General features: G+C 35.5%; 1 protein-coding gene across 3 annotated transcripts in view; it reads right to left on the bottom strand.

Annotated features, from left to right (window-relative positions):
• The window catches only part of Epha6 (Eph receptor A6), a 951337-nt gene that overhangs the window by 357723 nt on the left and 566012 nt on the right, over positions 1–27602 (bottom strand). For all 3 annotated transcript variants that reach the window (NM_001419529.1, XM_039088720.2, XM_039088721.2), the window contains one exon: positions 5944–6106. In NM_001419529.1, the coding sequence (NP_001406458.1) occupies positions 5944–6106 (163 nt within the window). The remainder of the gene's footprint in view (positions 1–5943; positions 6107–27602) is intronic.

Below are 27602 nucleotides of genomic sequence, written 5' to 3'. Positions count from 1 at the left end.
AAATGAACAATTTCTGAGTACCTAATGAACACCATAGAATGTACAGCTGGAATTGTGTTGTTTAATTGAAATTGGTTTAATACACACACACACACACACACACACACACACACACACACACACACACCAAATAAAAAATAAAGAAGCAAAATATGACGCCCGCCCCATGTATAGAAAAACAACTATTATTCAAGGTGTGATGGTTACTACGTGAACTATGGTTCTTATGGTTCTCAACATATATCATTATCTATCTTCTTTAATAGTAGGTTTACTTGTTTGCTACTTCTCTTTTATGTATAAACCAATTTCTAACACTGTACTTTAAAATTCATGTTTTACAGTACAGCCTCTAAGTATCTGGTAATTGTTAATGATTTTCTTTCCAGCCCATTTAGCAAGTTATAATCATTAATATTTTTCACATTAAGATATTCAATCTGTCTCATGGTACATAAGCCTAGTTCCTATCTTTTCAAATCCTTATTTGATCTCACAAAATTGAAACAAAGTATCCTTTTTTCCCAGTCCAATTTTCCTTAAAGGGAGATTTCTATTTTCTGGGTAAATAGTACTTCTTCCTCTATATCCTGCATAGATAAACACATGATGCTAGCTTCATTATTTTGACCCTTTAAAATATCATATTTAGCCTGACATGTGTGCACTAATACAGAACAGTGAATGAAAACACCTCATAGCTCTTTGAACTATGCTCGTGCTTGATGTTCAAAGACTATAAATATAGTTTCCTAATCATCTGCCTTTACATTCAAAGTTATGTTTGCTGAGAGAGGAATATAATCAATTATGGGAAGGTAAAGAACGAGAGCAAAGAAAATCCAATCGTGTAAAAAAAAGGGAATGACAGAAGAAAATAAAGTACACAGAGATATTGAATGAGCAAAAGGTAAGTCTTGGCACGAAAGGGTCTAAACTTGTTCTTTCCCTTATTTACTACATGTGGAAAATAAGTGGACTGCTCTTCCATATATTTCAGGTTTTGAGCTATATAACTGGCAAGATAAAAGCATTCCTTAAAAAGTGAATAGTGCTTGAGAAATAATTAGAACTCAGCAAATATCATATTGTAGAGTCTTAATAGCAGCAATTATATCAGATTTCTTTCCCTATATAAATCCTATATAAGTAAGCAAGTTTCTTTACCACTTAGTAAATACAAGTCCTTCTTCCTTTAGCACACACTTTAGGAAGAACCTATATTACTTCATAAGACAGACTACTGTGTAGTCTGACAATCTGATACTAGGAAAGCCTTCTTTTCCACTGATTTTTGTCTTTACATGGTTATAGCTGCCAATTTAGAGAGTGCACTATTGATTGGAGATAATGTCAAATTAATGCATTATACCCTGGAATTTGTCCTCCTTTGAGTAGACTCATAAATATGAAATATACCCACTGCTTGATTAATTAACTTTTTTATTGTTCCACCAGGGTCAGTTGGTCTTCTTTCTGCTTCATGGTCCAGCATTAATAATCGTTCCAACATTTCTGGCTGCTGTTAATAATGGTGCAGCTAATTTCATTCCAGGCAACTGAAGCAGTACAGATTGTGTTTGAACCAACAGACTGAGTCAAATGGAATAGAGACTTAAAAACAATACATTAAAAATGTTTTGTCCCTCACATGTGCTCTCAAACTTCATAACTAATATATAATTAAAATTGAATATATTGTACATCTGCATGACCCACTAATTTCATTCTGTTACTGGAAACAAAGCTAGTAATGCTGTGTATATTAGAAACAAAATAAAATATAATTCTTCATTTCAAAGAGTTTACTATAGTAATGAACTTAGCCTTTGCATAATAAAATATTATTGAAAATACCCCCAAACAGAGATAGTTTCTTGCTCATCAGGACTTGGTCAAGAAATAGGTGAGCTAGTTTAAACTTCTGAAGTGTAAGAGTTTTCTTAATGTTGCAGTTGGAATTTTCGAAACCTGAGGTAATGATGAGATTATAAAATCTTTGTGTTTGAACTATCCAGGCAACACTACTTTCACAAAGTCCCAGCAACATGAGGACAAATGAAGAGAAATGATGTCTATTGTGATTAGATTTAGAGGAAGATGAATACCTGCTGAGAAATTCATAGTTTGTTCAATGAAATGTGGTTATTTAATCACCAAGATTTAGGGGTTATATGTAGACAAAATGGAGCATAAAAATTCGCCTATTAGAAATGTGAAGGATGCATAACGAAAGAAGCCATCTTGTACCTGAACATTCAGGATCACTCTCCTCAGCGCCCTGTTCAAGAGAACCAATTGCTTCTAATCAGACCAATATATTAGCTAATTTTAACAGATGTTTTCAAAATACTTAAATGATTAGCCGTTCATTCAGATCTACATTCCATTTTTGGTATAAATGTTTAATGCAGGATATGGTTCTTTTAAATATTGCTGCAATTCAGCAATTGAAATCTTAGTTGGTTAATGCTAATCATGACTCTTATTCTGTGTTTATTTTATGATATATAAAAAAAGTCAGTCATTAAGACTCAGTTACTGTACATTTTACTCTCACTCAGTTACTGACAGATGTAGCTTTTGGGCTATCAGTGTTTTATGTAGCCTACAGGTGAAACCTAAATTTGCACGATGAAGTAATATTTTCAGGGAAAAGTATTGTATTGGCTCTCCCAGGTCACTCGGATAACAATTAGGGCTAGACAAGAAGTAAATAGCTAGTCATCACTTATAGGACTCCAATATTCTAATAATGTTGGCCTTTAACTATGGATTCTGCTTCCTTTGGATAGTTTGAAAATAGAATGCAAAGGAAAGTACAGTATAACTATTATTTGACAATATTTTATTTTGTATTTCAGTACACACATATACCATTATAATCTGTGACCCTAAAATGATGTCAATATGAAATAGTTGTTTAAATATATATTTGAAAAAATAAAAAAATAAAATTTTTTATTTCATAATCTTTAAATAATTTCATTTGTTTAAAATATATATAATTTTAACAAATTTTTATTTTAAAGCATATGAAATATGTTTTAAAGCAGTGTTAAGGATATGGAAAATATTAGTGATATGGATTTTAATTTTAATTTTCATCTATTAAAAATTCTGACTATAAGGACATTGACAAGTTTGAGGTAATTCACATTCTCTGAAGGTTCATTCATCAAAATGAACTGCACTTGTTAGTATTTTGGGGGCATTATATCACTTTATTTTAATTTTGAAAAATAACTAATTATCATCTGCACCGTGGTTCTATATGTATTTCAAGAATCCACATAAGATATTTACTATTTTCCTCTTTCTTACTATTATTTTTCTAATTTTGTTAACTCTATCATAACAGCAGTATAAGGGGATCAAGCACTGTATATAACCAGTCCAGTATAAAATTGGTAAGCAATAAGTGCCAATAGTGACAAAATATTAGATATATGCATAATACAGAGCTAGCTTACTACCAAAAAATAATGTTACTATGTATGCAACTAAACAGATACTTACTTATCAATCAATACCTATTATTAATCTATCATCATTATCTCTCCATATATGTATGTAACAATGTTGTTCTTGAAAAGGAGGAAAGAAAGCTACCAAGCTAGTTCAAGTAAGCTATTTTATAGTCTACCAACTGTAATTAATAGTCTTTATATCTGTTAGATACTTTCTACTAGCATATTTTAATGATGCAGGAGTGAATAAATGAATGAGTATATAAGTGAAGTCATTGACCTTGAAGAACAAGAGATATTACTATGACTATTCTTTGGCTATTACTATCATTTAGAGGACAATATTCATTAATTGTTAAGAGCATCATTATAATTTTGAAATAGAATTAATCCATTCTTTATTTTATTGTTTTTTGTTATTAAACTATAGCCTGAACATAGTAAAATAGATACAGCTAGAGAGAATGAATAGTAAACTATTCTGATTGCTTAAAAAAAATTGAAACAGGCCATTAAATGAGAGAGGCTAATCCCCCCCCCCCATTCTCTATGAGTGGATTATAAAGTTAGTTAATTAAATGGAAGACACAAGGGAGAACTTAGTAATAAAGTTGACATCATAATAGTTCATATACTACTTGAGAAACTAAAGCTATAAAAATTTACACATGAGCTAGGAGAAGATGAAGAGGCAGAGACAGATGCTATCAACTGGGGTGCATATTATCATATTATTAAATTATGGCAAACTTGCACCCATTCTACCAGGACATTGTTCACTCAGTTCTCTTCTGGGCATAAACAATATGCTTTGAAATGCAATTTTGAGCCAATACAATGAAAAATGTGCCTTTATATGAGCTTTCTTTTTGCTGTAAATTGAGTAGAAACCGTTTCACATACCCAAACTCCAGGTTTAGACAAATGTTTTTTGAATTCTTCTCAGAATCTTTGTCTTTTTAAGGGTCTAATCAAGGTCACTTTCATACTGGGAACACAGCATTCACTGTCTTCCTCTGCTATTGTTAGCCAGTTCCAGGGCTTTTATCTATTACCTTCACCGCCTACTATACAATTATGGATGCTGCTAATTATGTTTCTAAAAAAGGGATGGTGCTGTTCGAATTAAAGGAAATAATTTGTACAAAATGTTTAGTGTAGAATTATGCACATGCCTGGTGTTAAGCCAGCCCTAATTCAAAGTCTTCAATATTTAGTGGCTTAAGAATCTGTAACATTCTGTTACATGACCAAATATAAACTTCGGTGCAGAAGAAGAAAGATTTTAAGAGAAAGATCAAGTTAATCAATAAAGAAGAATACTTAGGATGTAGACATTTAATATTGTGATAGTCATTAAAGCTATTAAGAATACATTTTATCTATCACCAAGTACAGCAGCACAATGAAATCAATATAAAGTTATTCAAAGATGTGTCCCTGTAACATTCTATTGACCATCTTTCCCTAACTACTTGTCATGCATCAGGTAAGCATATGTGCTCGAAAATAATGTGTAAAGTACCTAAAACACATGCTCTGTGTGAAGCTCCGAATGATACAGGAGTATATTGAAGAGCTACGGACATTTATGTACTCGTGGTTTACCATTCAGAGACTTAGAAGAAAATGTAAATTTGAATTAAAAATATCGGACTGGTTGCACGTGACAAAGGTGATATGAATGCCTCCAATTCTGAACAGAGAGGTCATAAAGGCTCCTAGGAGGAGGTAGGACTATTTGTGGAAACAGCAGACATTACAGAACAGTATAAGAAGTGCTTGATACTTCAGGCAATTCTTGAGTGACTAGACATGGATGGCAATGTTGGTCCCTCTCTAGTACCTTAAAAAGATGAAAGAATAATGGATCTTTGTATTCAATCCTATATCTGGGTTGATAACTAATAGATCTTAATATGGTTGTTATGCATCAGTCTTTCTCTGCTTTTGGTTTTCAGTATGCTGAATGGGGGAAATAATGTGAGTTTATCACAAAGCCCATGCCTCTATATTTAATCTTGTAATGTACACATTGGTGGAATGTGTCTCCTGGCCACTGTGACAACAAGCCAAACATCCATATTTTGCACTGAGTGTTGAAATCATTTGTTCAGGGCTTTATGTCTCCCCAGTTTTAATTAGTATTGTAGTATGATGCCAGGGTTGGTGAACAATCAGACTCACACCGTTCATTAAGATGCTGTGTAATAGCATGACTGATAAATTCTGTATAACAGGATATATTTGTGACACATTATGACTGTTTGAGAGCGAGGCATTTCAGAAGGTATTTATTGATTAACATTAAAATAGTAAGTTGAATGACAGTGTGGGTATTCATATGAAGCGTACCCAATTTGGAAGGGTCTGTTAGAAATCGGGTCACCTGGTTTTATACTCTGATATCTACTAGAATAGTCCTAAATTGGCATTTTTTAATTTTAGCAGTACATCATCAAGTGAAACTTACTTTCGTCTCCTGTTTCAAATTCAAACTTCTGACTGTAGCCACTGTATCCTGTCGCAGTCCTCACTCGGATATGAAATATGTACGTGGTGGCTGGCTTGAGGCCTGTGATGATGACACTTGGGGCCTTGGACCTCGTGGAGGAATAGGTGAGCTGTTCATGCTCCTAGGGACAGAAAACAGGAGAAAGGAAATGAGGCAGTGTGACCCTACCCTTTCCTAGAGACGGTCCCCAGGAAAACTAGTGTAAGCATGGGTTTCCACAATTTAGCACTTAGTCAATCAGCATTATATATATGCTGTGTCTGATTTGGGAAATTATCAATAGGATGGTTACCTATATTGACTATACTTGGACGTTGGTGATTTAGACTAGACTTTGACTCTAACTGGGCTGTGAACATGTCTCAACAGAATAGCAGCTTCATCATCAAAATGGACACACTGGATTAGACACATCAGTATTAGTTCTGGGAATCATGAATTTATTAAACAATATTTCCACCCAATGATATTGTATCCCAAAATGCCCTGGGTATCTGTGGGTTGACCTATGGGTGAGGTAAAAAATATAGTTTGAAATCATTCGGTAGCAATTAATTGATTCTATTTATAACTTTGATCTCCCAGAAGTTATCATTAATATGTGAACTTTAATAAATAAAACCATGAGACTTTTCTCCCCATGAGATGCTGGATTCCACTTTTAGACATGTGCAACATACATAGTGATTGAAATGGGCTTCAAGATGTGCCCTTAAAACAGCAATGACAAAAGAAAGGCAGGGAAGACTCATGGCACCCATTGAAGACTGGCCTGGAGGGATGTGTGGTTGTGTTTCCTGGTTTTACGCTTAACTACTTCACCACATTACTCGGGGTTACTTTAGCTCTCTGAGCGACCTGTAGATCCTCGTCCTGTATGTAGCTGCTCTTGCTCATTCCATCAGAACTGAATTGTTCCTTTTACCTCTCTCTGGAAGGGGCTGTTCATAAGACCATGGTGGTGGGGGTGAACTAAACTTTTATTGTTGTGGGGTTACAAAGTTTTCCTTTAAGAACTCATAGTTTAATAAGACATCCAAAATGGATTGTAAAATGCAAACTACCCTACAAACTTGCATTCTGAACTGTTCAGGTCCTGACATGATGGCTTCTGTGGGCAGATTCACATCATACTCATATGGTATGTTGTAGTCAGGATGCTGGCCCACTGAAACTACTGCGTAAAATTATCTTCAGTTGTACATATAGGAAGCTTAAATGAATTTGGGGCTCAGATTAGGTTATCTCATGTATATGTAACTACCCCAAAATTGAAAAAAAATCTATAAATTAAATACCCAAGAATATTAGAAAAAAAGTGTGAATCTATATTTTTTACAAAGAATTTTTCTCAATGCAAAGATCAACCTAGGTCAACAGGTTCTGAAGCGAATTCTTTTAAGTCTAAATGTAAAAATCCTGTTGAGGGAAGGATGAAGCTTTTCAGGGTCTCTAATCAAATGACTCATTTGATGCTTAATCCTGTCTGTATTGTCAGGATCTCATTTCGGGTTGGCCTGGAAACTACTATTTTTTAAGAGACTTTCTAGACTAAGAAAAGATTATAAAAATCCACATTGCTACAGATACAAAAGAATGTGTCAAGTTCCCTGTACTTGAGGGTTCTGACTTAAGGTTTAAAATTATGACAATGATTTCTCTTATGGTGCTTTGGAAAAAGAAGTTCTTAACAGAAGACTCACCATTAAACATATGGCTTTGTTTTACATAACCTTACATAATATATAGTGTCTGGACTTCATATAACATGTATTTACCTCAGTCTCTCTCTCTATATGTATATGTATATGATATATGTATGTGATGTATATGTATATGTATGTGTATATATCTCTGTGTATGTGTGTGTATCAATGGTGGAATCAAATCTTACATCTCTATTTTGAATTATGAGAATGACTAAAGTATAGCAGTATTATCAGTGATAAAGAATGCAACTTTGGGAAAAATATATATGAATTTGCAATTTTGAGAGTAGAAATTAAATAGACACTACACTTGATCTTAGTCAAAAGGCCGAGAAGTGATAGAAATTAAATAGAAATCTATGTATCCAGTATAAGAGTCAAGGAAACGAAACCAGGTCTATAAAATATTGATGAATATAATCATCCACTATGAACTGAAAGCAGGCATCAGCTTATGTCAAGATATGTGTAATAAAAATACATGGCATAGAAAAATAGAAATATACCTTTTAACCTTATTGTTTCAAGTAGAAATTTAAGTTTATTAACATTTTTTTAATCTCATGTGCAGGAAAAAATATTCTATCTTTGTTATAATTTGCTGCCCTAGAGAAGTTATGCTGTGCCTTCAATGCTGCCTTATCATATGAAATGATGACTATTGGAAGAATTGGAAAGCAGTTAAAAATACTCAAGTCCTATTCTCTGACTCAGATGGTATCGAATGGAAATTTTACTCTTAAATGCGGCCGAACAATTATATACTGTCTTCACTGCTTTACAAATACACAGTGCAATAGTAATTTCCTATTTAGTAAGTTACAGAGTCAAGGATGCCTACTGTAGGTAGATTTTCTGTGTCTGACATGCATGTAGTATTTGTAGTTACATCTCTAATATAAACATTGTCAGGCAGGAAGTGTGGTTAACTCCTGACCAGCTACACAGTAGTTGCCCATTCTCACATATTGTCATTTACTTGCTCACCACAGAGGAGAGCTCCTGGAAGATGACATTTTCTCTTGGTAGCTTTAAACTCCTGGGAAATGAAGTCAGCTTTTATCTACTTCAAGCATAGTACATTACTGTGGTTTTAGAATATTGGCTAACTGGTCTTTTGCTGACATAGATGTTCCAAATGTAAACAGCTGTCATGAGGTAGAAACCATCCAGCACATGAGCTAGGTCCCTTGCCTGTCTCAGCAAGAGCGACTGGAAATATGCTTGAAGGCATCATTTGCAGGTGCTTTTCTAGAGTGCAGCAGGTGCTTTCCTAGAGAGCAGCAGGTGCTTTTCTAGAGTGCAGCAGGTGCTTTTCTAGGGTGCAGCAGGTGCTTTTCTAGGGTGCAGCAGGTGCTTTTCTAGGGTGCAGCAGGTGCTTTTCTAGAGTGCATCATTGTTAATCAGGATTGTTAGTTTTATGGCATGAATGTTGACTTTGCTGAGAGTTTTATTTGTTTATTTTTTCTTAGGCTATAGAACTTTTTCCTATTAGTTAACTTACTTATTCATGTTATTATTCACGTTACATCCCGATTCACAGCCCACCCTCCCATGTCTCCACAAACACAAACCCATCCTTCTCCTTCTCCCCTGAGAAGAGGGAAGCCCCTCCTGGGTACCAACCCACCCAGGCACCTCAAGTCACTTAGTGGGATTAGACATAATCTCTGCCACTGAGGCCAGACCTTTATTTCACTGTTCTTAAAATTATAATTTCTCATCTTTTCTCTGTAGTAAAAATTTCCTGATCATTCTTTTTCAAGTAATGGTCATTTGTTACTCTTTTCTCCCTTTTATTGTGAATTATTTTTCTCGGGAGATAGATCCTGATCATAGCTTCCCCTCCTTCTCTTCCACTCAGTTCCTCCCCAACATCTCTCCCACTGGGACCCACACCCTTTCTGTCTCTCATTAGAAAGCATCATGCTTCTAAGATGTAATAATAAAGCATAATATAATAAAACAAAACAAGAGAAGATAAACCAAAACTAACACAGTGGAATTGGACAAAACAAACAAACAAACAAACAAACAAACAGGAGCAGAGCCTGGGGGAAGGCCCAAGAAATGAATTCAGACACAAACATGCTCTTCTTCTACCCTCAGAAATCCTATAAAACACTAAGCTACAAGACATATGCAGATGACCTGTAGGGTGAAGAGACAAGCCCTGTCATGACTTTGTGAGACAAGGAACCCACAAAATTCATCTACTGTTGGGCATGCCACCTACCCCTAAGAGTAGCTTTTCTCCTCAATGAAACTTCCTTGCAGGAAGTTAAGTTTTCATTTGCAAGTAGTTATGAATGGGAGTTTGCTTCTGGGTTAGGGATGGGGGCATGGGATCATGGCTCCTTTTAGCTTTAGAACCCAATCTGGTGCAGATGTGTACAGGCCTTGTGCATGTTGCCTGCCTCAGTCTCCATGAATACACATATGCATTTATCATGTGGCTTAGACCACACACTTTGTGTCCTCCCCACTTCTCCCTCCTTTTCTATCTCCTTTCTCTTCCACTGGGTTCCCTGGTCCCTGACGGGGGAAGGGTTGATTGAGACATCCCATTTAGGGGTTAGTGTTTGAAAGTCTCTCAGTCTCTGCATAATGTCTGTCTGTGGGTCTCTGTGTTTGTTCTCATCTGCTTCTCTGATGTTGGCTGAGCAAGACACTAATGAATGAGTGTAGCAGAATGTCATTAGTTATCATTTTATTGCTAATTTTTCCCCTAGGACTCTGGTTATCTAGTTTCAGGTTTGTGGTCACCCAAGCAGTGTTGGGTATGGGCTCCATCTTATGGAGTGAGCTCTTAAGTCACTTTGTGACTCCCAGAACATTCCTAATTTTACTGTCTTTTTGTAATTTCCAGAGGTTTGAAGTAACATGTAGACATTTTTCCTCTCAATTTTGCATCTTGCCTACATGATTTAATATCTGCTTATACCACATGCCCTCATTTCCCCTCTATCTACTTTGCTTATGGTAATTGTCTTGTAACTTATGTTTTAAACTTAGCTATTACTACATGTTTCAAACATATAGGTCCTCCCTCTGTTTGTTTTCACAATTTTATAATAAATACATTAGCTATACTCAATAAATACTTTTCCTAATTTCCCAAGAGAACTTCAAGATACGCTTTCCTGCAGATCTGAGATTATTGCTTGTAAACTGCTCTAGATATAGAATTTATCCAACCTATACCTAAGAACTGATCTCAATTTGTGGCAGTGGCATTGAACTCTGGTCAGTGTATAGGATGTTCATAGCTCATGGCACTGCCAGTCATGGAGTGGTGCATGTTGGTTAGATGCAGTTTTACAGCATCTCCTTGAATGAACACAGAAAAAAGCACCAAATTTGGGCAAACCACAGTAGCAATGAATATTAATACTGTGTTATGAGCAACAGTCCGTAGAATAAAATATACACATGGTGTCTGCTCTTAGTGAAGAGGAAAAAATTCAGAATAAAATAGTATGGCTATATTGTTATTCAATATGTACATTAGGACACTGTTAAATAGCACATTTACTTATAGTTCTCTAAAGGTTTTAGCATTTATTTACAATATCTTCCTATAGGAGGAGTTTGGAGTTCAAATTGCCTCTTCTCAGGTGCTAGTAGCAAAGGCTTTATTGGGAATGCAGTCTTATTGTTACACTGGACCCTCTGTCTTCGTAAAACATCAGATGTAGCTTTATCCCTGAAGGTGGGAACTTTATATGATAACTAAAAGAACACTTATTAGAGCCTGATGTAGCATAAAATTTAACCTGAAACTGAACGAAAGACAGGGCTTCCAGTGTTGATTCACTCTCTCTGCATTTCTGTACAATCAGACAACACATCCTGGCTCAGTGGAAGGCAAGCTCTGGGTTAGACTACTCCAGTTTTGTATTTGGTGTTGACTCTGCTTCTGTAGCATTCCTTGGTAAGACTTCCGTTTACTCTTATGTGAACACATTCATCCTGCAACGTGCAATGATCTCTCATTCATCCTTTGCAGAGTTCTGGGATACTCCAATCTGAGAAGCCAGCACTGACAGGGTTCCTACAGCTGGTTTGCTTTCTCTTAACGTATTTGGATCTAATCAGATTTCTAAGAGATATCACCTGTGTAATTTAAATTTTGAATTATAAATTAGCTAGATTCACTAGATGTTAATACCTTTTTCTACAGTTACAGAAAATAAAATGAATGTACTATAAATGCTTAGTGGACTCTCACTTTATAACCAGTTAGTTCTTGTTAAGAATACAGCGTAATACTTTTAAATAAATTTTTTAAAGTATAAATTAGCTAGAGCTAATTAACTCTAGTTAGACTAGTTAATTAGACTAGTTAACAATAATGCTTTTTTTCTACAGACTTACAGAAATGAAGATGTCAGTGTTCTTAGGGACATGATTTATATAGTATTTTAAAACTGTCAGTATGTTTTTACACATTCTTTAGTCCTCATAATAATTTTCTGAAACAATAAAAGTGATAATTTTTGAAACATACTTTGAGATTTTTCCTATCTTAACGTTAATACTATAGTATTAAAAGAAGTTCTACTTCTTTTAGTTATATACCTTCTCAAGAGCCATAGAATTATAACTAGACATATTACGACAGCATCCTGTTTGGCTTTCAGTTTCCTCTTGGATTTAATTAGAATGTCAATACTCTGGAGATCTATAGACTCTGAGTGTACTCCATCTCTAAGACTTTGGTAGCATTGCACCAAACGAGTGGAGTGGGTGCACTATCAGAAGGTGTAGCATCTCTGTCAAATAGGAATCATCATAAAAGGGCATGTGTCATAAGGCACTATTTCTATTCTTGTGTCAGTTTGTTTTTATTAGATCTAAGCATTACTTTATGCATCCTTTAAAGTTCTCTGGAGAAGAAGAATTTATTCTACCCAGAATAATCAATACAGTATATTGAAAATGTCTTTCTAAATCATAACCTAGTTATTTCCCAGAATAAGCCCAATAGTTTGTGTAGAATATGGGCAGCATTTCTGCTAACACTGAACTACAGGAAACCACCATTTCACTCTTGCTAGTCAGGACTTTCTACTGAGAGATTTGTAGAGATTCAACTAGGAAAACATTAGAATTAATTAATAGAATCAACTTAGATTATCTAAAATACAACTTTAAGTTTACATATGCAGTAGGAAATAAAAAAATTCTGCTCATCAGATACAGAATCTACAACTGTTTAACTATATAACAAAAAAGAACAAGACCCTGTTCTCACATCTTCAATATTTTACTGTATTAGAAATGTATTTTTCTTTTATGCAAGAATACAAACATATTGAATGAGATATATATATAGTAATGATCAAAACGAAAGCATAACTCTAGCTTTGTATTTACTAGAACAACATTAAATTGTGTTGTTAATGCAACTGTGTCTGATTTAGCCACTTGGTAGGACATCAGCCTGTGTTCTTTTGTGCTAACATTCAGTTATGCTAATAAAAAATTTATCTTCTGTTAACTTGACTTAGGTTTTCCTTTTCAATGTACTATAAATGTTTAGTAAACTCTTATTTTATTCCTACAGTAAAACTAACCTGTTAGTACTCATTAATACATAGCATTATACTTTTAAATAAAATAAACATTTTGAATTTAATGATACTTTAACTAAAAATTTAATCCATATTTATAAGTGACCTTCTAAGCTTTTTTCTATTACTGACATCTGCTTATGACATATGGGTTTTGTTATAAATATTATATGTGAAACTTTCTTACATTGAAATGTTCAAGAATGATGTCATCATGAGAATCATACATTCCTTGGTAAGGTGACTGAAATTAGAAATCCTGGTGGTAGATGTTTGAGCAGTTCCATGTGTACTCCAAGTACCCCAGCAGAAGGGGATAGACATGGCTGACTGTCTTAGAGACAGGAGCATGTTAAAAGGAGTATAAAATTTTTCTACTAAGTGATTGACTCTATAATCGAGAGCCACAGAGAAAAGTACTTCCACTTCCTGGTTTCTTCCCTTGCTTAGCTTCAGAGATCCGACTCTGCCTGCATTCTGCATGTTGGCCATCATATTAATTCATAGACGGTTTTTCTAGCTACCAAACAGCAGCAGCAGCAGCAGCAGCAGCAGCAGCAGCAGCAGCAGCAGCAGCAGCAGCAGCAACAACAACAGCAATAACCTGCTTACTTTACTCTCATTGTTTAAACTGTGTAAGTTCCTAGCTTTAAGAGAAAATGGGGGAAGGGGTCAGTTAATTGTAACTAGGTAGGGGGTAGAGTGCTCTTTAATGGTTGGTTTTTTTGTTTTGCTTTGTTTTTGTTTTTGTTTTTTTGCTATGACAAAATTTTTAAATATGTACAAGTAAGAAAACTGTAGAAGTAGTTATTTTAAATGCACACACAATTCCTGGCTATAGTGGAGAAGTTCCATTGAATGTTCTGTAGCTGTAATTACTACAATCTTGATTGCCCCCTCCATTGTTCCAAAGCAGGAGGGCAGAAATCACTGAAAAACACATCCATGACTTTTTTACATATATTTCTTTCAATATGTATCGTGATTCATGTAAAATGAAATCACATGAAATCCTAGTATTGTAATTGTTTAATTATAGGAACTGACTTATTGATCTTAAATCATATATTAAAAATGTATATGTAAAAATGAGTGTTAAATTTTTCTGTTAGTGATATTGTTAAGTTTTTATAGTATGACTTTACAAAATACTAGTATTAGGAATGTACCAGTGAGGTCAGTCCATACACGAAATTGGGGTATGTACACCTATCTCAAGGGCCCAAATCTGATGTAAGGATAAACTTAAAATGTAAAAGTCATTATAGAACCCAATACCTAATATAGCTGTGTTATTTTAAGAGCACTTGTCCACGATGAGTCAAAGTTAAATTACTATAAAAGCATTTATACTTATACTATTTCAAACGGGACACCTAGGATCAGAGTAGAGCAGCTGTCATGACACTATGCAAGTATGAATGAAGAAATGATTTTATTGCTGTACAATCTACCTTTAAATGCTTAACTTATTAAAAGTTATTCATACAGCAATCTAAAATTAGGTGTCAACTAATGATAACTCAAGTGAGACATGAAAATAATAACATTCTTTACTCATATTTCCTCACAACTGAGAGCAGGAGAGGAGGTCCTCCTTAGGGAGGAGAACACCCATTGGTTTTTCTGTGCCAGATGGGCAGCCCTGACAGCTTACACACAAGTAACATTACATGAGCTCAACAGGTTATATTTAGGAATGTGCATGCATGTGCAAACACATATTAACATAAAGTAACAGTAGATGACAAAAGAAGCTATGACGTTAAAGGAAAGGGAGGAGTTGTATGTAGTAGGGTGTGTGGAGAGGAAGGGAGAGGAGAAATGTTATAATTAAAATACAATCTCAGAAACCAACAATGGCAAAACATAAATGATACGCAATCAAGTAACCAATTAGTTTTCTTTGGAATATTGTGAAAAATAGCAAGGACTTTTCCTTACATTTTTTTTTTTTTTTAAAGATTTACTTATTATGTGTACAGCCTTCCACCTGCATGTACACATGCAGGCCAGAAGAGGGCACCAGATCCCATTACAGATGGTTGTGAGCCACCATGTGGTTGCTGGGAATTGAACTCATGACCTCTGGAAGAACAGATAGTGCTCTTAACCACTGAGCCATCTCTCCAGCCCCTTCCTCACAAAATTTAAAAATTCGTATTTATGCCAACATGTTGGTGCACAACAAGCACTTGGGGACAGGGGCAGGTAAATCTGTATGAGTTTCAGGCCAGCCAGTGCTATGGGGGGACCCTCTTTTAAAGAAAGAAAGAAAGAAAGAGAGAGAGAGAGAGAGAGAGAGAGAGAGAGAGAGAGAGAGAGAGAGAGAGAGAGAGAGAGAGAGGAGGGAGGGAGGGAGGGAGGGAGGGAGGGAGGGAGGGAGGGAAGGAAGGAAGGAAGGAAATAAATTATTTTTGAAACCTCACAGTACGTGTTCTTTTTTTTTAAGGTTGTCTTTTACAATACATGTTCTTAATATTTTTTCAACTTAAACTTTTCCACTGATTTTGGTTTTACCTAACTTTCGTATTGATGGGATATTGATTTGTCTTCTGCCCTGTATTACACATATTTATGAAGACATCTAAAATGCACATATACTTACTTGTTCACAAAAATGTTCCTTCACTGAAAAATTTTTTACTACAATATTAACAGCATATTATGGATAAAAACAAATTTAAACCTATTTATTTATTTATTTTTAGGTTATTGTACAATTACAACATTTCTCCCATCTCCTTCCTATCCTTGCTCCAAATGCTCCTATATTGCCCTTCCTGCCCTCCTTCAAATTTAGGGCTTCCTTTCTTTTTTTTCTTTTTCTTTATTTACTAATGATTATTTTATGCATGGATGTGTGAGTGTGTGAGGGGGTGGGTATGTGTGTGTGTACACATAAATTCCTAAATACATTCTATCACTTTGCACAATGTTGCTTGTATGTATGTTTTCAGGGTTGACTCTTTGGTACTGGGCAACCAGTTGCTGTGCTCCTCCCTGGGAAGACGAATCCTCCCTCTCCTAGCTTTTTTTGAATTACATATGGTTCTTTGTGTTGGGTTGAAGATTGGAGGCATTTCCCATTGTTTGTGGAGGGCTGAGATATTTTTCAGTCTTAAAGATTTGAATTTTTTACTAGCATTTTATAATGAAAATATACATGATAATAAATGTGCTGATACCCAAAGCAGGAATAAACATATAAAAGAATAAAACATTTAAATAATTCACATATATTAGACTATTGAGGATGAATGAAATGATTTCATGTGAAAATAGAAATTTCAAAAGGAAATTAACTGCTGTAAGAATATTTGAGGATTGCACTAAATTTTAACTAAATATGCTAAAAGTTTAGGAATTTCTGCAGACAGTAGTAGTTGAGGTCAGATTGTAAAATAGCTACATAAAAACCAGATAAAAGAATTTTATTATAAAATTAGCATAAGTTAGCAATAAGTGTCAAGTAGAAGAAATACAGTAAGCATCTTTAGAAACGTTAACATGCATATCTCCAGTTTCTCACGTGTAAGTGTTACAGCAAATGTCAAAGGAAACATTTTTAAAGTCAAATCAATGTAACAATGTGGCAAATGGAGTGGTCTTTTCTTTAATTCTACCAAACCATGGGATGTACTTTTTTTTTTTTTTAATGCAAAGCTAGAGGAAATAGTAGGTCTGAGAAAAGAGCAGTTCTGTTTGTTATACTAGTGCCGACAGGATAGAAACAAACCATACTGGAAAAGAGAATGCATGTCTGTAAATTAAATAAACAGCAGCACTGGACTCTAAGGTCTAGGTTTCTGTTTCTAGAAGTGCTAAAGTAATATAAGATGGGTAAACTTATACCAGGGTGTGAGCGAGCAGTAGTGGAATATGAGAAATACTTGAAAAAGAGTCTCTGTTGAATGACAGTGTGATTTGTTTATACAGACCATTGCATCTTTCTAAATCAAATACATTGCATGTGACATACTTCTCACATTAAAGAGGAACGTAGAAATTTATAGAGATGCAAGCATGGGAAATTTTTAGCATTATTTACTTTTGCATGTGTCTATGGGGTGTAGACATACAGGTGGAAGTTGTGTGTGTGTGTGTGTGTGTGTGTGAGAGAGAGAGAGAGAGAGAGAGAGAGAGAGAGAAAGAGAGAGAGAGAGAGACAGGAGAGAGAGAGAGAGAGAGAGAGACAGGAGAGAGAGAGAGAGAGAGAGAGAGAGAGAGAGAGAGAGAGAGAGAGAGAGAGTGCCTGATTGAGGATAGCCTGAAGGGTTCTGTTCTCACCTTCCACAATGTGGGTTCAAGAGGCTGAACTGAGGCTTGGCATCACCATACTTGATGTCAGATGCCTTTACCTTCTGAGCCATCTTGCCATACCCCCATCCTACACAATTTTCCAGCATCCACGCTGAAGTCCCAGCAGAGATTACAGTTCCCAAATCACCAACTCACCATTTCAAGAAACAAATTTATAAATTATAACTTAAAGCCATAGTTTTGGGGATTGTAGATTTGGACTTACCGTGTAGTAGTAGAGAAATATAATATATATTGTAACAATGTTTCTTAGTCCACAATTTTAATGTGGTATGCTCAGTGATCACATAGAGTTTTTAATTTCTACATTTGTTCATGATATTTTGTCTTAACAGTAGAAAAGTTTAATCAGCTGGACTGGACCGGTTGTGGTGTAAACCTTTGATCCCAGTACTTGTGATACAGAGGCAAGTGGATGTCTTAGTTCAAGACAGGACTTGTCTATAAAGCAAGCTTATTTTTTTTAATTTTATTTTTTGGATATTTTATGCAAGTTTATTTTTATTGGATATCTTACTTATTTACATTTCAAATGTTATCCTCTTTCCCAGTTTCCTCTCCAGAACTCCTCTATCCCGTTCTCCCTCCCCCTGCTTCTATGGGAAAGCCAGGTCTACACACAGAAACCCAGTCTCAAAGACCACTTACCCCCTTCAGATAAAGTGTTTAATGAATTTTAGTGTAGGAATTTTGTAAGAGTTGATGTTGTTTTGGTTTGAAACAAGAAACTATGTTTGTTAAAACAAATCAATTAAAAGTGCAAACAGAGCAAAACTTTTCACTTTAACTTTCATACGTGCTTTCTCTGCTGAACCCAAGGAGCCCTCCCAACTGAGAATCCTCACACCTACTCTATGAAGTAGGCTATGTAGAGGACACAACTGAGGTGTGGGGTGTCTACATTAATTGTCAAGCTAACTTGGGAGTTCCTGCTGGTTGGGCTGAGATGTTAACATCACCTCAACTCCAGATTGCATGCTATCATTTATTATCTTATGTAGTTTCTTACATCACATAATATAAAAAGGCCAGATGCCACTAAGAAGCTTTATATATGCAATGCTCTTGTTTCATATTGACTTTTCTTAATTCTTACTGTATTATATATTATTATGCAATGATATTGTTATTGCATAAATGCAAGAAACAATTGAATGTGTTTCCTATATAGAAGTAGTTTAGACCCTGAGACATGATATATGGACCTCTGATTTTGAAAGAACTTGTGTCTATAAAAGTTTAAGTACTTTATATTTTGTCAGAATTCCATATGATTTGCAGCTATTGTTAAAAGCTCCTAGCTGCAGAAACTGCACACCACTTTGTTTCATTTTTAACCATAGAAGCCAAAGGACTCATGTTTGGGATAAAATTGCTATCTGTTATATCTTCTCTGCAGTTACATCCTTAGTTTGTTCATGCTCATCCTTGAAGACAAATCAAATGGAACAGGACAAAACCAAATTGTTCATTATTCTGTTTCATTTTTTTCTTCGTTGTAGTGTAGGAAGATCCCCAGGCCAAAGATGACGAGAGGATGTGCTTCCCAGTTTGTGATTGAGATTTCTAAGTTTGTGACAGTTTTCAACAGAACCTTCTATGTGTGCCCACAAATGTAGTGACCTTTATAACTGAAGTATTGTAATAGAATTTCAAGAAACAAGCTCCCTTTCTGTGGCTTAAGCATGCCTTCTTATGATTGAGTAAATGTGTATCCGGATAAGGAATGAGTGTAAATCCTTGGCCTCAGCCATCTTATTTTACTACATCAAATGTTAACATACATGAAGTGATTCCAAATGGGACCATGTTCAAATGCAAGACAGATTATCACTGCAGCTGTTAATAGGATCACAGAGATGTCCAAGCCAATAATGGAAACATTTGTTGCACAGGATAAGACAAATTTTAATAGTGGACTATATTTTTGAGTAAGTGGATAAGACTGCATTAATCACTCAGTAAATCGTTCTCTGAGAACTATAGAAGCTTTTATCTTGTTACTTTCTGTCCCAAAATTTAGGATCGGTTAGCCAAGTGCCCAGGTGTCTGATCCTTTGGGGCATGGAATCTATATGTAAATATGATTTCAATGTTAAGGGATCACTTAAGGTGGTAGAATATTTTAAAAAGGCAATTTAAGGTTTCAGGTCAATAAACTTTACCTGTGGGCATGAACCCTTGATAATAAATACCACTTTCATTAATAGAATGGCATAACCCTTGGATATTCTATATTTCAAGAGCCAATGACTGCATGCCTGACAGCTGCCTTTTTCAGCCATACTGAACCGAAGCAGGGAAAATGGCCTCTACTAGTAAACAATTGGAAGGTATGAATTGTTGTTTTAAATTTGTCATTTCATTTTACACAGTTTTCTTTGGCACTGAAGCTGGCCTCAAACTCATAATCCCCTGTCTTACCCCCAGAGTTCTGATATTACATGCGTTTACTACCATTTTGCTTTATGATGGTGTTTAAAATTTGAAATTATTGAATATGCTAAAATAAAAACTATCATCCTATGTAGTTCCCTAACTAGAAAATTACCTAGGTGTGTGTGGCAGGAATTGTCAGAGTTCTGAACATTTAGGCATAGGTAAGTTAGAGAGGTCAGAAATATTTAATTCATTCACCTGCTATATTTATCCACAAAATTATAAGAATTTGGAACATGTGATTGCTTTGACTGCTATATTTAAACGTCCTTGTGTGAAAACAATCAAGTACAGGTTCTGGGAATTCTTGCTTTTGCCAAATGAAACTTAGCCAAAACAAATTTAGACAGCACCCAACCATGGAAAATTGCAGAAATCTTCTTTAGCTAAAATATTATATTTTTCTGACTATACACCCTTTGATTTACTATGACTTAAACAAGAAAAATCCAGATTAATTACAACTCTTATTTTCCCTTCAAGGAAATATTGGAGTTTCTGATAGGATTTAAGTCATCACTTTCTTACCAAAGTAAATCCACAGGAAAATTAATTTTTGAGATAAGGTAAGGTAGGACAACCAAAAATAAAGAATAAAAATATAAATGAACTCAAATAATGTAAGGGAACTACAAAGTTGGGTAACACTATTGGTTAAAAGATAACTTTTAAAGTATTAGAACCCTTACAATAACCAAGTGATTTTCTAATTTTGCACTGATAGGTTCATATAAAGGGATAGCTGCCTTATTTTATTTTTTTCCCCATAAAATTTCAGATCAACGTGCATTCTACAAGGTCACTGCAAACACATGATATTAAAATGCAGCCAAATTCTTTAGCAACATAAATGTTTTTATGAGCAGCAGGTGTATTCTTCGCAAGGCTGTAAAGCTATTAACAGCTCAGTAAGGAGTACACAATAATAGGCTGTTAACTCAGACTCCCTTGCAGGAGTACCAAGGAAGGACACTTTTGAAACCATTAAGACAACTAGATTTTATAAAGTATTAGGTATGGGTGCTTTATGAATAGAGGTTCATTTAAATTTTATATCTTTAAAGTAATGAATTTTGTTTTCTTAATATGAATATGCTCATATAAAAGAATTATTTAACTGTTCTAGATAAAATTCAAACTAGAAATATGTTCTAGTAATAAGAATTTGGAAATGAATTATTACTTTTATTTATTTATTTATTGAAAATCCTACAATTTAGGGTTGATTACAGCAAAGCTATGTTAACTAACACTTGTGTCTTCTGACTATGAGTTCAGTAAGCCTACTTCAACCAACAGTTGAATAAATGTTCAGGACACCCTACGTTACACGATATACTAGTAGCTCATGTTGGCAAAAATATCTATGACTTTCTTTTACTTATATTACCTCTAGACATGCTATTAAAAATGAAAGAATGGTTTAAAAGTTTAGTGGAGGGGTTGGGGATTTAGCTCAGTGGTAGAGCGCTTGCCCTGGGTTCGGTCCCCAGCTCCGAAAAAAAAAAAAAAAAAGAAGCAAAAAAGTTTAGTGGAATATTTTCTTTCATAGTTGGTACATTCAAAAGTTTAAAAATGTGTGTGTGTGTGTGTGTGTGTGTGTGTGTGTGTGTGTGTATGTGTGTGTGTGTAGACCAGAGGTTGGCATTTCGTGTTTCACTCAGATATGTTGTGATTTGAATAGGAGTGGCCCATAGACTCCTGTGTTTGAGAGCTTGGCTCATTGGGTGTGGCACTAGTAGGAAGTACGGCCTTGTTGAAGTGGGTGTGAGCTTGTTAGCTTGTTTCGGGAAATGTGTCCCTGTAGAGGTGGGCTTAGAGGTTATCTATGCTCGAGCCTTACCTGCTGTGGCACATGGTCTCCCCTTGCAGCTCACAGATCACAGTGTAGACCTCAGCTACTGCTCCAGAATCCTATCTGCCTCTAGGCCACTGTGCTTCAAGGTCTAACAATCTGTCTGTTCCCACCTCCTGAATGCTGGGATTTTAAATGCTAACCTCCACAATTGGCTGACTGTTTTTCCACGTGGGTCCTGGGAATCGACCTCAGCTCTCCTGGTTTTGCAGCAAATACTTTACCAATGGAGTCACCTCTCTAGCTTTCATTCACTTATTTAAATTCCTTTTGAATTTAAGGGGGGAAGATGTCTAATGTGTGTCTCATTATGGCTTGTTTGTGATAGAATATTTTCTATATATAATTGAGATAAATCTAAGGCAATGGTTAATATAAGCATCCCTTCAGTTTGTAAGAAGGATTAGACCCCTTGTATTCAAACACCTGGGTAGCAGCAGTAGAATATGTTATGGTCCTTCAAGTCATTAGTCATATATTGAGAAGTTTTTAGATTATTGAGGCTCGCCATTAAAATGGGCTGTGTGAACACACAGGCCTCAGTCTCTCTTTGTTTCTTTGTATCTTAGCCCCCCAACCCCATCTCTGTTTCTATCTCTGTCTGTCTTTGTCTCTCCTCTCTCTCTCTCTCTCTCTCTCTCTCTCTCTCTCTCTCTCTCTCTCTCTCTCTCCTCTCTGTGTGTTTCTTTGTGTCTCATTCTCCCTCCTTCTTTAGTAGCTTTCTCTAACAGATGTCTCTCACTGGAAATCCATAGCTTGGAAGCTGTTTCCATTTGGATAGTATCTTCTACAGTTATAATCTAAGTAACTTCTTTTCTTTGTAATTTAATATTTACAAGTATTTTACTATAGTACATCAGCATCAACCAGTCAACATAAATCGAGTCAATCAACATAATCACTTTATCAATGTTTTATCAGTATAGGAAGTAAGAATACCGCATTTAGTCTTTTAGTTTTAGATATACATATATAAAACCTTAAAATTAATAAAATCAGAACTCAATTAAGTTTTTTTCCAATGGGCCAATTGCTTTAAATCTATGTTTTAAATTAAAGAAATGTATTTGAATACCAAAATTATTTAGTAAAAAAATTATTTCTTCCTAATATTTATTATGAAAGTAAAAATCAAAGGAGTCAGATTAAGAGACATGCATAACTGTAAATGATATGTTTCTGTTGATAAAAGGAGCCAAATATATTTAAGTTTTTATGTTTCTTTCCTCACAAGCAATAAACTAATGTTAACATAGTTTGAGTTTTCAATAGACAAGGTCTTGCAAAGTCTCTGTAACAAACTGCTTAAAATTATAGTTATATATGTTGGGAGTTTGGGGGGCATGGGATAAAATAACCAACATGTTGAAAGTAGAGATTTTTGTGGAGGAAGACATCTGAGCAAGCCAAAAGAGTACAGATGGAGAGTAGACAAGCAGCTTGTGGACTCCAGGACACTGCCTTTTTCCCATTAACTTATTTATTTATTTATTTATTCATTTTACATCTGAATCGGTGATCCCCCACTCCTGGTCCCCAATCACACAACTCCTGCCCCATTCTCCTGCTGTTCTCCTCTGAGAGGATGTTCCTCCTTGCCCGTGTGTAACTCGTTCGCCGGTGGATGGCCCCACAGTACACTTCTGATACCTATGAAGTTAGAGTTAATGATGCTAGGCTGGGGGAAAAGGACTCTGATAAAAGGTTTTGCCCAGAGTTTGGAGGTTCCACAAATGACATCATAGAGGAGTCCTGTATTTCCATAGAAAGGTCTAGTTCTGGCCCTTGGTGGCTCAGGGACAATTGGCCACTGAGGTGAACAATAATTGTGAATCCTAAAACTGCAGCACCTGGGACCTCCCTTCTGGAAAGTTCTTTCTTGAATAGAGAGCGTTCTCACACCTGCCACCTAAGTCACGTAGGCTCGGAAAACACGGAGTCAAATAAAGTTAAGTAGGCAATTTGCCGCAGGTGTTTTCCTAAGCCCTCAAGGTATCCATATAAAATTTTAGAATTCGAGATGGAAAGCTACATATTGCACTGTTTTGATTAAATAGATTTGATGGCATAACCCTGTGGGGAGTGGCACACTTTGGGGACATTAAGATACGTTAACTATAACTTGAGTTTTTTTTTTTTTTTTTTTTTTTTTGAGCTGGGGACCGAACCCAGGGCTTTGCGCTTCCTAGGTAAGCGCTCTACCACTGAGCTAAATTCCCAGCCCCTAACTATAACTTGAGAAAACTGAATGATGAACATTGACACCATGCTGGTGACTGATGCTATCACCTTGGTGATTCCTGCATCCTCCCTACACCTTCCCTTTCATAGAGATTTTTTACTCCATTGAATTTCTTATTTATATTGTGCTGGTTTAAGTAAATAAGTGTTACCACATCCATATGGACTCACTATGAATACATCATTTGTTTTGTGTGTATTTAAGCTTTTGAGAGGAAATGTTCTTGTATTTGCAGCCTTCTGGTCCTTGGTTGTATTTCTAAGACTTATCATCATTTGGGAATCCCTAATGATTTTTAATTTCAGTAATGATATTATTTACATTTTTACCTTGGAAATTAAATTTCTTCGGAAACTCTGTGTTCTATTTGACAATTCTATATAGAAATGTATTTGAATTTCTGTGACGAGTGACTTTGCTATGGCTAGTTAAACAACTTGTAATGGATTTAGTATAATTTCTATCTGCAATAATGTCGTTTGACTCATTTTTAAATTTTATTTCCTCTCACTGAGATGGTTAGATCACGGAATGCTTATGAAAATGATCATGGATATTTTTATGTAATTCCCACTGTCAGGTAAATTATTTTAATATTTCATATTAATTGATTTGTGAAGTTATTTTATGTTCCCTGCATTCAAATATACTACTTAGGAATGACTGGTGTACATGAAATAAACTAGAAACTCTTTAGGGCTTCCACTTGTTGGGGTCTGAATATGAAAGCCCTTCATAGACTCCAGTATTTGAACCTTTGACTCCCCACTGGTGGTATGGCTGGGGAGGTTTTTTCCGATGTGGAGCCATCTTGGGGGAAGTGGATTATTAGAGGAAGGCCTTGAGGCTCTATAGCCTTTTTTATCTTGGGCTCACTCCCTGCTTCCTGAGTGTGTACGCAGTCTGAGCGGCCATACTCCCACTCTAGTGTGATGCCATGATGTGACCTGCTGGAACTATAAGGCAAAATAAACCCTTTCTCCCTAACTGGGTTTTGTGACGGTATTTATCGTGGCAACAGAAAAGTGACTGCTGAGATATTTACATTTTAGTCATTACTTTCCTCTGTTTGCCTATCAGTCCCTTCCCCATGTTTGCTCGGTGAGCTGGCTAAGCTCTTCTTGAGGATTTGGTGTGTGTGTGTGTGGGGGGGGGAGCTGAGTGAGATGCTGATAATCATTTCTCTTTCCATCTTTTATCAACTGGTGAGGTTTTTCTTGCTCTAAAACCGGCATTTCAGAAAAATCCCCATTTCTCCGTTCTTTGGGAGTATTTGCAATGACTGTGTCCTTTGGAGTTTTGAAATTGACTTTGGAAATGCTCTTCTTCTTTTTTTAATCATAAAAAACAAGTATTTAATAGAACTGATTCCTTAATTCATCTAACAGCTACTGAATGTGCAATATATACTAGAATCATTTACATGCTACTATTCCTTCAGCAGAGGGATGGACACAGAAAACGCAGCACATCTACACAATGGAGTACTACTCAGCTGTTAAAAACAATGACTTCGTGAAATTCTTAGGCAAATGGATGGACTTTGGAAATTTTCTAAACTGGAAATCTTTAATTTAAGACAGGATTATCTATTGAGTCAACTTCCTTAGTAGTAAAAAAACTTTCATACTTATGCACATAAATAAATGACAATTTTTTCAAAATTTGTACCTTGAAAACATTTACATTTTACTTAGTATTATTTGTGTGTGTGTGTGTGTGTGTGCGTGTGTGTGTGTGTGTGTGTGTGTGTGTGTGTTTTGGCCTGTGTGTGGAGGTCAATGGCCACCTTTATTGAAGTGATTCTTTCTATTAATATTACCCAGATTCTGTGGATTGATCTCAGGTCATCATGCTTGGAGACAAGCACTTTTATTTGTTGATATATTTCCAAATTCCAGTAAATTTTAATTAGGAATATTTGCATACAGTCCATATTGGTAAACTCATATTTTCAATTACTAAATATTTCCTATCTGTTCGTTACATTGCTTACACAATTTTAGTTTTTCCTTTTATTCATCTCTGTTAAGGTTTATACTGTGTTTTCTTTTCCCAGTACTGAGTATTAAGCATGCTAAGTAAGCAGCCTGTTGCTCAGTAATTAACAATTTCCCTAAAGTTACATAAATTATTTTTTAATAATTTTCTTTACTTTTTAAATTTTTGAGACTTTCCTTTTACATCCCTTCCTCTTCCCCCTCCAACTGCTCTAGTGGTCCTCATATACCTTCTTAAATGCATGACCTTTGTTTTAATAACTGTTACACACACACACACACACACACACACACACACACACACACACACACAGACACACACACACAACCTCTTGGAGCCTAGTTAGTGTAGTTCATGTCCATATGTAGTTAAAGCAGAAAACAGAGTAAGATATCAAATGGGCCATCCATGGAGAAGAATGATTATATTTTTAACAACAATTAGGTGGCATAGTCATTCCTCTCAAGGTGAGGTTCTGTGAGATTCTTCCACCAATATCGGTTTGTCAACTGGTGTGTCACTATGCAGGTATAGTGACCGTATTGTTGAGATTCACTATGCAGGTATTGCTTAGAGGACCGTATTGTTGAGAGTTTATGTACATCTTCAATTTAAATCTCCAAAATGGTTGGGGAACGCATCTTACTTAAGTCAATTTACAAATTCAAAATTCTATAAATTTAAAAAATTTAATGACATTCTTTACAGAAATAGGAAAAAAACCCTCCAAAATTCAAAAGGAACCACAAAGAACCCAAGCTTGCCAAAGCAACCCTCAACCAAAAGAAACAAACAAACCCACCCCACACAAACAATGCTGAAGGCTATTCCAAATTGCAAGATATATTACAAAGCTCAAGTCGTAATAATGTTACTAGCACAGAAGTGGCCATGTAGATGAAGGGAATAAGACAGAAAACCCGGGCATGAGTACACACATCTATGTCTGGCCATTTAATAAATATGATAAAAATGTACACTGAAAAAGCATGCATCTTCAATAAATAGTATTAGGAAAACTGGATTTCAACCTGAAGAAGAATGAAATTAGATTTGTACCCATCGCTCTGAAGAAAAAACTAAGTGAATGAAAGAACTAAATGTGAAGCCTGAAACCACGAAACTGTTAATGAATCCATAGGCACTATCCTACAACATATAGGTGAGGGAAAAACTTACTCGTTAGGAGTCTGTTTGCCTAGGAATTACAGCCAACAGTTAAAACGATAAAGGTTCTTACAGTTAAGAAATAAATTTTGTTCTTTTGCATTCTGATTTAATTATGCTTCATATATAGAGAGACTTCTTTACATTCTGATTGTTGTGGAGTCCAAGGTCAAGGCATCTAATGAGTTTCTCCTTGTGGAAATTAGAGAGCAGGACAACATGTACAGGACGGGGGCTTGGGACAGGAAGCAGGCCCAAACTATCCTTTAAGAGGAACCATCTCTATGGCAACCACTCCCAAGGGC

Source organism: Rattus norvegicus, chromosome 11 (genome assembly GCF_036323735.1).
Source record: "Rattus norvegicus strain BN/NHsdMcwi chromosome 11, GRCr8, whole genome shotgun sequence".
Classification (NCBI taxonomy): Eukaryota; Metazoa; Chordata; class Mammalia; order Rodentia; family Muridae; genus Rattus; species Rattus norvegicus.
This window is presented reverse-complemented; position numbering and strand designations above follow the sequence as displayed.